General features: G+C 40.2%; 1 protein-coding gene across 1 annotated transcript; it reads left to right on the forward strand.

Annotated features, from left to right (window-relative positions):
• Positions 1-6,136: 6,136 nt before the first annotated feature.
• Positions 6,137-11,345, forward strand: tmem9 (transmembrane protein 9). The gene is made up of 5 exons (XM_088409130.1): positions 6,137-6,345; positions 6,563-6,654; positions 6,768-6,876; positions 7,725-7,856; positions 8,656-11,345. The coding sequence occupies exons 1-5, from the start codon at positions 6,253-6,255 to the stop codon at positions 8,794-8,796; spliced, it is 567 nt and encodes a 188-aa protein (XP_088265256.1). The 5' UTR covers positions 6,137-6,252; the 3' UTR covers positions 8,797-11,345.
• Positions 11,346-12,129: the final 784 nt, after the last annotated feature.

A 12,129-nucleotide genomic window follows, 5' to 3' on the forward strand; every position in this document is an offset into this window, starting at 1 on the left:
GTCTACTGCCATCGTGTGGTCAGAATTTGTTTGAACTGTACGGTATGGTAATAGGCATGGGGGCAAGAGCACCATTTTTTTTTTCATTTTATGTTCATTTTAAAAGCCTAGCCACAGACTTCACTATTACTTGATGGGAAATGTGGCCCAGGGCAGATCCGTCGTGGGCCTATTTTCAAAAACTTTAAAAATATTTTCAAAACCAAAGCAGCTAGCGACCAATAACCCAAAACGGGCACCTACCTTAGGCATACAGGAGTCTCCATGAGCAGCGGCATAAAAAATTAAAAGTCATTCTCTAAGAAAATACATATTAGTTATTTTTTATGTAAGTATGACAACACATAAAATGACTATAGTGCATTTTCAACCTATGTTTTAAACAGCAAATTAATCACTCAATTTTCACACCAGAAACGTTATATTTGAGGAAAGCATGCAGAAACATCTTAACTTTACTCAAGAAAAGCAGCATTTGCATTTTTCTATTTACAATCACAACTTATTTAGGTTGAATTCCGGTGTCAATATTGCCACAGCACGTCTTTCTGGCTATCTGGCCCACGCCCTTCAACAATCACTTTAGCCTGCTGGTAGGCCCGGGTCAGGTTCGTGGACTTGTACATGTTCCAGTCACTCGCCATCTCCTTCCTGCTCTCCTCGACCCTGCTCCTCCTGCCGGGCAGTTGCTCCAAGTCATTGTTCTTCCTCGCTTCTGAAGCCCGGGAAGGTTAGCACCAAAACAGTTAAAGAGGGACCTGCTGATGTGGAGCAAGATGGCGTTGGTCAGCCTGTGCCCCTCCCGGCACCTGTATCCCTGCCAGGTTGGGTGTGAGGCCGTCAGGAACTTGAGCAGGTCCCCGAACCTGCCCCTGTGGCGCATAGCAAGGGAGAGGAACTGGACCCTGCACTCCTTTTTGTCCTCCCCGAACATCAGCGAGTTCCACAACGACATCCCGAAGGACGCCATTGGGGCCATGGGGAGAGATGGCCGTCTCCTCAACCAGCTCAACCAGGGCGTCGAACATCACAGAGGGTGGGTCGCCCCTTTTGAGCTCCATGTCAATCTCCAACTTCTCTCGCTTGCAGCACTGAGCCACAGACGAGTTGGCTTGGACCTTCCTGGCCAGGTAGGTGGCGTGCAGATGGCAGTGAGGAGCAACTAGTCCATTGACTGGTCCGGCTGGTCGTCGGACAGTTCCCTGGCAAGCTCGGCTAAGATCACCTCATCATCCCCCTTCTCCTCTACCTTGGCGCGGTCCAGGAGAAGAACCCAACGAGGTTCAGCAAGTGCAGGCACTGGGCAAGCCTGTAGCTCACCATGAAGTTCTGCACGCTGGTCCAGTAGTTGGTGCTGCACATTGTGTGGCACTTGCCAAAAGAGTGCTCAGTCAGATCAGTTGGCCTTTCGCCCGCACACATACTCAACTCCGGCGATCTTGAGGAGGATAATGTCCCTGCAGGAGGTGGACAGGGCATTGTATGATTTAATGCAGTATGGAGGAAGGGAGTAACTACCTACTACAATATTTAGCTTTACAAACTTTTTTTTTATCCACCTTTTTTTTTCCTTTTCTAATTTTCCAGCCATGGCTACCTAAAAAACATGTTTCTGTTTCAGAAAGAGGTATATTATTGGTCTGTCTTATAAAATGATTATTTTTTTAACATTTAAATGTAACATAAAACACGTAAAATAAAAACAAAAACATGTTTTAGTAAGGACGCAGAAATAGCTCTATTAACGTATTAAATGTTTTGGCCAAAAGCGGGCAATTGGCTTAAAAAGACCTTATTATTTGAAAGTAAAGTTACGCTGTTGTGTCGATATAAACTCCGACATGCCTGCCAGCACAAAACAAAGAGTTATTTAAGTTGAAAGTTCTTGGACATAAATGCGTAAATCGGAATTGTTATACATATGAACAAATATTCGTCGAGATTATTGGTTATAAGAAAAAAAAAGCTGGCAGTTATCATTCAGTTTACGTAAATAATTCAACATAAAGATACGCTTTTTGCACAACGTTTTTAAAGTGCACACATAGTGCTATTTTAGATAATAATTACCTTGAATCCTCGACCGAATCCGTCTAGAAACTCCTGTCGATTTAGTCCTGTTTCCCTTGAAATTCGGCATGAGAATGTAGCATGTATGCGCAATGTATGCAAGAGTTGTACCGTAAAGTAATACTCAAGTCTGTGGCCTAGTACATAAAAAAGTCAGATCGTAACAGATAAATGCATGTAATTTTGATATTTTCTTTGTAAATACATGCGTTCAAACAGTTGTACAGTAAATTCACTACTTTCATTTCAAATGGTCCGGGAGCTTAAGGGTTAAAGCTTCACGACATGCCATCTGAATAGTGACCAATGAACATTTTTGTCCCGCCTGCTCATTTGCATGCAGTCCACTCGTGATACAAGTTGGCGTTTAGTCACACCAGTGGAATTAACGGCAACATGTTACGGTGTAGATGTTCTCTAGTAAGGGACAAACGCCCACTAGTTGCACTAGTCAGGTTTTTATTTGACCTTAGTAGTTAGGTAGTGTTTTAAAAATCGATCACTAGTAAACTAGTAAGGCATATAATGTCGACTAGTAACACTAGTTGGGATTTTCACAACCTTACTAGCTGACTAGTGAGGCTCAAAACGTTAACTAGTTCACTGGTAAACCTGAAGATATTCACTAGTTGTACTAGTTGGCTTCATTTTGACCTTACTTGTTTACTAGTGAAACACATGTTTTCTTACCAGTAACACTAGTTGAGGCCAGAGTTACTCACTAGTTTACTAGTGACATGGATTTTCATCTCACTAGTGAACTAGTGGAAGGCATTTTGTCTCACTAGTCACACCCAGATATGAACTTGTGCAAGATTTGATCAAATATGTTTGACATTTTCCCTACATGTAGGGCTTTTATTTTCACTAGTTGACCCTTATGCAGTACTACTGAGCAATAATGCACAACTAGTACAACAAATGTTTAACATGTAGGCATTTTAGTTGTACTTGTTAATGTATTGGGCAAACTAGCTGTCATTTACACAGTGCTAGTTTAACAACATTTCTTACAAGTTGGAGCGTGTGCACCACTAGTGAACTTGTAATGTGTTGTAAGATGCAAACATGTGCATTGGTCAAATTTGATTTTTTCAACTAGTTAACAACTTGCGTGCGCATGCCACCTAGTGCCAAATAGCGTCAAACATGCTCATTCAAAGTCCGTACAAGTTCAGTAATGAGCCTGACAAGTGAGACAAAATACCTTCCACTAGTTCGCTAGTGAGATGACAATCTGTGTCACTAGTAAACTAGTGAGTAACTCTGGCAATAAGTAGTGTTACTAGTAAGAAAATGTGTTTCACTAGAAAACAAGTAAGGTCAAAATGAGACCAACTAGTCCAACTAGTGGATATATTCAATTTACTAGTGAACCAGTTCACATTTTGAGCCTCACTAGTTAGCATGTAAGGCCAAAAGAGGTTGCAAGTAGTCAAGCAATCTGTGTTTCAGCATTCACAAGTTAACATGTAACCCGTAAATGGCAGCCTAGTTAGCTAGCTGCAATTCTTCAGAACAGCTTGTAAGCTAGTGTCCAACATGCAAATAAAGTGGGTGGGCTAATAACAAAATCTAAATCCTGACTGGAGGATTGTAATTGTGTAGCCAATGGAATTTCAGAATGCAACATGTCTGCCCCACCTCCTCATTATTTTTGTGTAACTAGTTAACTAGTGAGCAGATTGGCATCCACTAGTTGTACTAGTGAGCATTTTGGGTCTCACTAGTATAACTAGTGAGATCAAACTGTCACACTAGTATAACAAGTGGATATTTGGCACGTCACTAGTTAACTAGTAAGACATTTGACACTCACTAGTTTGATATCACGGGATGTAGAGAGCACACTAGTTAACTTGTCAGTCATTAGTCTGTCACTAGTGTCACTAGTGAGTGTTCCAGCTCTCACTAGTGAGCTTGTGCTGCAAATCATAGGTCACTAGTTAACATGTTAGAATAAGCCACAGTTGACTTGTTAACATGTGACTGAAAATGAGTGACAAGGTAGAGTTTTTGTGCAACTTGTGTGACAAAGTGCACATCTAGTGTGGCTGAATGTCCAACTAGTGCTGGCAAAGACCGAGCTAGTGAAAAATGCAAATGGCTGATATCCATGATATCGAATAAATGCTCAAAAGGCTTGCCATATGGGTGTCCATTAGAATCGCTCCTCCTGCTGCCCACAGTCGGAGGGGAGGTGAGACGAAACGGACGAGAATATCCGAGAGACAGTCTTGTTATTCAAACGGCGTTGCCTACAAAAGCATAAAAGAAGAGGGGAGGTGAAAAAGACACTACGGATGATATGATAAAGGGCAAAGGAACCATTGTAAAAGGTAGAGCTGTGAAGAAAAAGGACAGAGAAGGGTTTCTTCCCATAGGTCATGCATGACTTCATCTGAATGAAAAAAAAGTTGTATTACTCCTGATACGAAAGTGAAATGTGGAATTTTGCAGTCTCTCTTTTTTTTTAAATTGTGGTTAGCCTGCAAGTAAAGTAAAGAAAAACACATTTTAAACTCATTTTACTTCAAATCGGTGTGACATCAAACGCCGTTTAGGCATGCACAGTAAAGTCAAATTAGTACATGTACTTTAGGTGAGAAACAACGACTCAGTCTTGTTGAACAAGACCGGTCCCATATAAGCAATTGTCCATTGCCAGTGGTGGACTAATGCGCAACTTGCTTTACTGTAGCATCTTCTAGTGGCAGAGCATGTAATGCTTGTTTTTTTTTTTTCCTTCATACAATAAACTGGGGTTGTCCGGGTGCTGTATTGCTTTGCAGTGAATTGATTATGGATCATTTTAATTGGGTTAACCCTCCTTGACATATGTGTGCATTGATATTCACATTGCACACTGGTCTGCAATAATGTTGCTGTCTTACTCGCAAAAAGATAACTTAATAACATGATTCATTTCCCTTTGGTTTCTTTAAAAAAAAAAAAAGCAATTCTTAGCAAAGGCATACTAATTTTTTTTTTCCATGTCCACAATTTTTACCATTGTAACAAAAGAAAACTGTTTTTCTCAGTGGGCATTGAGTGAGGCCCCTTTTCGACCTTCAGTAACTGAAAGTCCAATATTTGTTCCTAATACATTAAACATGTAATCTTAGCACAAACTGTGATTAAAGTACCAAGCAAATACAAAAGCCATGGAATGACCCGCTTCAAGTCAAAAATCATGCACTGTATACGCTACATCATTTGATCTAACTATATTTGAGACAGAGGATGACTTGAGCCATTCAACTCGACGGTAATATTTCGGCTTATTAGAGGAATCACCGTGCCTTCTGTGACCACAAGCTCAAGTGGTTCAGGCTGATTTTGTCCTCCATTGATTCGTCTGGCTTATTCATGCTATCTGATGATACAGAAAAATACAAAAACAGGATTACTCGGAAATAAAGGTATTGATTTGGTCAAGGAGTCGGGGCTTAAATTTCACATTCCACCAGAGAGGCATGATTTCATTTGTATGCAGTGTTGACTTGAATTTATGAGAAAATACTTGATGAGTTTCAAAACTCCTGTCAGGTTTTTAATGACTGGAAATAGTGAAATACCCTTCAGTAGAAGAGACAAACGTTTACTGCTCTCATGTTTTTGAGTGATAGAAATACTGTATTAGTGAATATTATCCATCTATCCATTTTCTAGAGCCGCGAGGTGGATTTTTACTCGGATCCCTGTATTGTGAGGTAGACGTGCCAACTACTGCTCCGCCGAGCCGCCAGTGAAAATTATGAATGGCAAAACGTTCTTTTAATGTTGTCCATTTATTCAAATAGTAGCTATACAGCACAACCCAAGAAACAGATTCAAACGACAAACAATAAACGAACTTCGAAGAAGAGAAACATTTGATTAACATATGGTAAATCAATATGTAATGGTATCACATATATCAGCTGATTCATTGACTTTTTTTTTTTAATTGCGCGAACGGTGCCTTATACAAAATTGTAATGTGACTCCTACAGTAAAAAAACAAAAAATGCTGTGTATTTTGACCAGTGGGTGGCAGTGTCGCCATTTGTGATGACAAGCCGGAACAAGGAAGTGGAGAAATTGTGCAGCTGTGAAGCAAGGTTAGCTCCTGAGTTGTCCGCATACATTTGAACATTGCGTTTTGCAGTATCCGAGTTGTGTTGAGGGCCGGGGTTGGGGATGTCGTTTTTCGGATGGACTTCGTGGACTTTTATCGTAGCTGCAGCGGCGTTTCTGCTGCTGTTGGATGCTGCAGCTGTTGCAAATGCAAAGGTAAGACAGTGGTTCGCCCACGGTGGAAACGATCAGGTGACTATAAAGTAAATCAATACATAATTTGCACAGCATTAAGCACCTTTGCGCAATCCATTTGTAGTATTACATCTAAAACAAGTAATCTTGCTTACGCTTTATTAAATGCATTTGATTGCACCAGGTTTGCGTCCGCTTTAACTCGGGCTCTGTTTTGTTCGTTTTGCTACGATGACAGAGCTTTGAGGACGTTCGCTGCAAGTGCATCTGCCCGCCATACAGAAACATTACTGGCCACATTTACAACAGAAATGTTTCCCAAAAAGATTGGTAAGTGTAGCGTGCCTCTGTCCTTGTTTAGCCCGAATAGGAGAGTCGTAGTCTGTTGAATTCTTCTGTTTCTTTAATTGATTGACCCCCCGCCCCCTCTCATTATTTCTAAGCACCTGCCTCCATGTAGTGGATCCCATGCCGGTACCTGGTCATGATGTGGAAGCATACTGCTTGCTGTGTGAGTGCAAGTATGAAGAGCGGAGCAGCAACACCATCAAGGTAGGCCAGAGCTTCCTGATTGGACCCCTGAGCAGTTTTTTTTTTTTTTTAATTGTTCCTCTGTCAGAGGTTCTTATTAGTACAGTGTGTGCGATTTAGCGGCAATTAACTTTGAACTGAACTGAACTTTGAACCGCGTATTACACTGGGCTGCCACAGACACAAATGAAGGAAGCCGCAGCCGGAGGTGGGCAGGGCGCCGACAAATGACAACTAACCCAAACGCTGCACAGTACGGACTTCTTTGAGGAAACCCAATACTTTCCACACTTTTTCAAAATGCAATCACCAATGCGCTCTTACTTAGGAAGAATTAGAATGAATGACTGGTAACATCAAGTACTATGATCCAGAATCACAAAGTTTAACAGGCAACAACATGACGCATAATCCATCAATTTTACACTGTACCTTTAGCCCTTTTCACCTCATGACCAAGGGGTCGGGGGCCCATTCAAATCTTGCACATAATTTGTTTAACTGTTGTGACTCTGCTTTAATTGGCCTTGTATAATCCGCTTTGGGTTGAAAAGGTCAAACAAAACAAAAGTCTTCACAAAATGTGATTGTCAGAATAGCATTCATCGTATGCATTGTGTAATACATAAACGTACACTTAAAACAATATAATAACCTTTCTAATAATTCATGGAATAAACCAAGCTGCTACTAGTACAAATTTAGTGGCCAGCAAGGCTTATTTGCGAAAAAATAACTTTTGCTTTACCCCAGCAAAAATAGGAGGCGTTCTGGAATAATTGCAAAAAACAAATAAGAGTATTTAATTACGGTTATAGTTTCTGGGGAAGATTTGGTATTATTTTATTTTTACTATGATTATGTCACAGGTGACGATCATCATCTACCTGTCTATTGTGGGGGCATTGCTGCTGTATATGCTCTTCCTCCTCTTGGTGGATCCTCTCATCCGCAAGCACGATGCCTACACCCAGCCTCTGCACAATGAGGAGGATTCTGAGGTAGGGCTGCGCGATCATGGCCAAAATAATAATCACAATTATTTTGGTCAATATTCAAATCACGATTATTAATCATGTTTGGTCCAACATGTCCATTTAGTTCTCTTTTTTTTAACAAGCAGTATATAAACAGGGCTTCAAGGCTTGGTACTTACAAATAATAATAATAATATTTAATTAAATAAATAATAATTGCTACAAAATGCACCAAGACATGGCAAAAACTGGGCACACAGGGCAACACAGCGAACTTACTTGTCGAGTACAAACCAATGAAATAAATAAGCCTACTTAGAACCAAGCACATTATTTACTTTTAAGCAAATTTTAATCAATTAGTAGTCAAAATGTCAGTTTCAGTCATTTCAAATAGAATGTATTCTTTTTTTTTTTGCCCGTCGGCTTTTTCAAAATAGATCTCAACTGACAGCTAGCACTGCATAGATTAGAAACTCAATGCCAGTTCACACAGGTAAATCATAAATTATCGTGAGAAAACCTGGCTTTTCTCATACAAAATGTGGCAACATAGCCCTCTGGTGGTAAGATGACAAAGTACTTGATTTGACGAGTAATCTAATTTTTAAAAAAAGTGCTTGACTTTTTAAATGTTAATATCGCAGATGATCATCTTAATTAATGGTGGCAAACAATATCGTGATGGCGATTAAAATCCGATTAATTGTGCAGCCCTACTTTGAGGTATATCGTGAGTCCGTGCACATGCATTTGAGCCAGTTTAAGATAGCCGTTCTGTCTGCTTCCCGTAAATCTTTGCTTCTACGCTTGCCCTATTCAGGAGATGCGTCCGCAGTTGGGCAACAACCAGGCCAGAGGGAACACAGTGCTGGAGCGTGTTGAGGGGGCGCAGCAACGCTGGAAGAAGCAGGTCCAGGAACAACGCAAGACTGTGTTTGACCGCCATAAGATGCTCAGTTAAACCCTGTGTCTCCCATCTTGAGCCACAGTTTAGAGCAGGTACAGTTGAAGCCAGGGCTTTACATCCCCTGTGCAAAAACCCTCATTTTATTGTTTTGTCTGTCTGTCTGAAGTCAAATCAGACTAAACCTCTCCCGTTTCAGATCATTCAGATCACCAAAATTATTTGCTTTTGTTAAGTTCCTCAATAATTAGAGAATTTCTTAGAGAATTTTATAGAATTTTCTTTAGGTCAAAAATTGAAACACAAAACTACTATGATTGAGAAAGCGCATGGGGAAGTCCAGATGATGAGGTTATGGCTATGGAAGCTTCTGATAGGTTAACTGCCCACTATTTGAGAAGCACTGCTATAGATGCAAATTTAAACATCGTGGGAATGTTCGGCCATCTTATTGCTCAGGAAGGAGATGGTCTCTGTGTCCCAGAGATGAACATGTTTTTGTTCGAAATGTGGAATTCCCAAAAGCTTCCCAAAAGTCCTCGTGACGATGCCGAATCAGGCCGGTAAGAAAGTATCATTGTCTCAAGCGAGTCTTGCGCGGGCATGGGCTGAAAGGCCACTCACCGACAATGAAGCCATTACTCCTGAAAAAACTCACAAAAAAAACAGATTATAGTTTGCAAACTGACACCAAGACAAAGAGCTTCACTTTTGAAGACATGTCCCGTGGCCCGATGAAACTGAAGTGGAGCTTTTTGGCCATATTGACCAACATTATGTCTCGAAGAAAAAGGGGTATTCTTGGAGACCTGAGAACGCGATACCAACTGTGAAGCATGGAGATGGCAGCATCATGCTGCGGGGTTGTTTTGTAAACAATCAAATCCAACAAACCCGACCCAGTTTCACTAGTTCTGTACGGAGGAATGGGTCAGAATTTCAGCGGAGCCTGTGGAAGGAATTTTAGAAGCTTGTGGAAGGTTGCCCGAAACTTTTGATCCAAGTCAAATAATCAATGCAATTCAAAGGAAATGCTGTAGGATATTAAGGAAATATACATATGTAAACCTTTGACCTCAAAAGAAGAAATATAAAATATATAAAATCTAAAATTCTCTTTTTCATTACTGTGCTAATCAACACAATTAAATAATTTTGGTGATCTTGACTGACCTGCAACAGAGGAGGTTTAGGGTGAGTTGAAAAAAAAATTGAAAAGTGTGTTTTTGCACAGTGAACCTCTGGCTTCAACTGTAAATTTCCTGCCACCAGCTGCACTTTCTTTATTGAGCTTTACTTACAATTTGATCACGTGACATTCCATGGCTTGAATCGGAAAAATATGTATTAATACAATGCTGATGATCATCATGCTTTTTCCTGTTTATCTTTGAAGTCCGTGGTGATAATCTACCAGTGGCTAACACTTAGTGCTTGCACCATGTGCATTACAGTAACTCCCCAGTTGTTACGAGGAATAGGAAATGAGTCTTGCTATAAGCCTTGCAAGCACTGTATTTGACACTCCTTCCCCTTTTTTTAAAGTAATTGCTTACATTAATAGTGTAAATTGTACATTTTTGATACATTCAAAACTTAAATGGCTGCTAAGGGGCAAAAATGTTATACTTTAGAAGCTTTCACAACAATACACCACTTAAGCCGGGATAGGCACCATCAAGCCTGCGACCTTTGTGCGGATAAGCGGCTCCAGAAAATGGCTGGATGGATGGACAGACAGAAATTCCTTACTAGTTACTGCTAAATACGTACTAATATTTCTTTCCATTAGCCAAAGCGTTGGCGCCATCTTGTGGCAATTAAGTATGGAAGCTTGTTGGGGGGATTTTTTGCTTTTTTGTTTTTTGCAACTCTTGCTGGAAATGTTATTCCAGCATAAAATCCAGAAATAAATGATCTTGTAAAGCGGTTTTAAGTTTCTTTTTTCTAAGAAAAAAAACTTCGAAGGTATTAAAACTATATTTATATCATTTGCAACTGGACTAATCGCAGAACTTCAGTAGGATTTTACTTCTAAACATAAGCTCCATTTTTGTATATCATTCACCAAAGAAAAACATGAATGTCCTAATATTTTCTTCATGTCATATTGTTAATCTTGTGAGTCACAGGACATTTGTGGCACCACTTTTTTAAAATGTATTCTTATTTTTTGGTGGTGGTGCAAGTGATGGTGTGAGAGAATCTTCCCAAGAGCCCCACTTGTTTATTCTGACATAGTACATAGTAAATTGTACATAGTAAATTGCACACAAAATTTGAATGTGTTCTTTTTCTGATTTTTCTCTTCTTGTCCTATCAAAAATGATGTACTCAATGTATGCCAATCACATCTTAAAATAATGATTAATGGCTGATTTAGCATGCCTGTATGATTTGCTATCGCTTATGAAATAACTTTCTTGCTTAAAAGCCCCATTGCTTCTGATGTGATGCCCGGTGGCCTATTTTTCAACCATTTGTCTTGATTGTTTTAGATTTTTATGGTTATTGATTAATTTATTTGAATGTTCTTGCTATATTTTATTATGATATTTTGGGGGGAAATTGTCATGATGTGAGGTAATAAAACACTGGTTAAACAATTTGGTGTGTGTTAGTGTTGCTAATTTGCTTGTCCTGTATGTTAGCACTGGGGAGTAACAGATGGCATCACTATTTGTCCCTGCTTTTGTCACATTTAGTCGTTCTATTCCATTTAAAATGCATGTTAAAATGGACCTTCATTTTGTATTGCACAATTTTAAGCATGGCCAATTTCAGTTGGACCACATTTAGATGCAATGTGGATAAAAAAAAAAAAAACATTTGCATGCATACAAGGTGCAATAAGTTAATGAACACGAATTTGATTATTTCTTTAGTTTGGCAAGGGGGTTTTGTAGTTGCTTGGTTTTTAAGAGAACTGCCCCCTAACCCAAACAAAAACTAAACAGGAGGGACAAATATAAACACTGAGGAAGAAAACTTCCTCGGCGTCTATGATGAGCGTCATCAGCCTTGTCTCATCCTCTCCTGCCTTTCCATGTCACCCCTCTTGATTTCATCTCCTCCCTTCTTCCACGTTCTGCCCCCCAAACCTTTTTACCATCCCCAAGCATGGCTCACCACTGGTTCACAGTCTAAAATTAAACTCCGGCAGGGCCAACTGTGCACTTCCAGCCCCTTGGCCGTCTGCTTTTTCAGTCAGAGGTCCTCAGCCAGAGGAGGCCTGTGGCTCTGGTGGAGGAACACAGAGAAGCATAAACGGATCCATCGGGACCTTAACCTGGAGCTCTTCGCAACAAGGCGTTCCAATCAACCTCTGGTTGGGATTATACCGCCAACGATCCATTTTTTCCAGCGTTAAGACAGATAGGAGTCTCCAGG

The sequence above is a fragment of the Hippichthys cyanospilos genome, chromosome 2 (assembly GCF_059441005.1).
Source record: "Hippichthys cyanospilos isolate Australia breed blue-spotted pipefish chromosome 2, RoL_Hcya_1.0, whole genome shotgun sequence".
Classification (NCBI taxonomy): Eukaryota; Metazoa; Chordata; class Actinopteri; order Syngnathiformes; family Syngnathidae; genus Hippichthys; species Hippichthys cyanospilos.

Coding starts and splice junctions, on each gene's coding strand:
- tmem9 (XM_088409130.1), top strand. CDS start 6,253: ATGTCGTTTTTCGGATGGACTTCGTGGACTTTTATCGTAGCTGCAGCG. Junction 6,346..6,562: donor CAGCTGTTGCAAATGCAAAG/GTAAGACAGTGG, acceptor CTACGATGACAG/AGCTTTGAGGACGTTCGCTG. Junction 6,655..6,767: donor AATGTTTCCCAAAAAGATTG/GTAAGTGTAGCG, acceptor ATTATTTCTAAG/CACCTGCCTCCATGTAGTGG.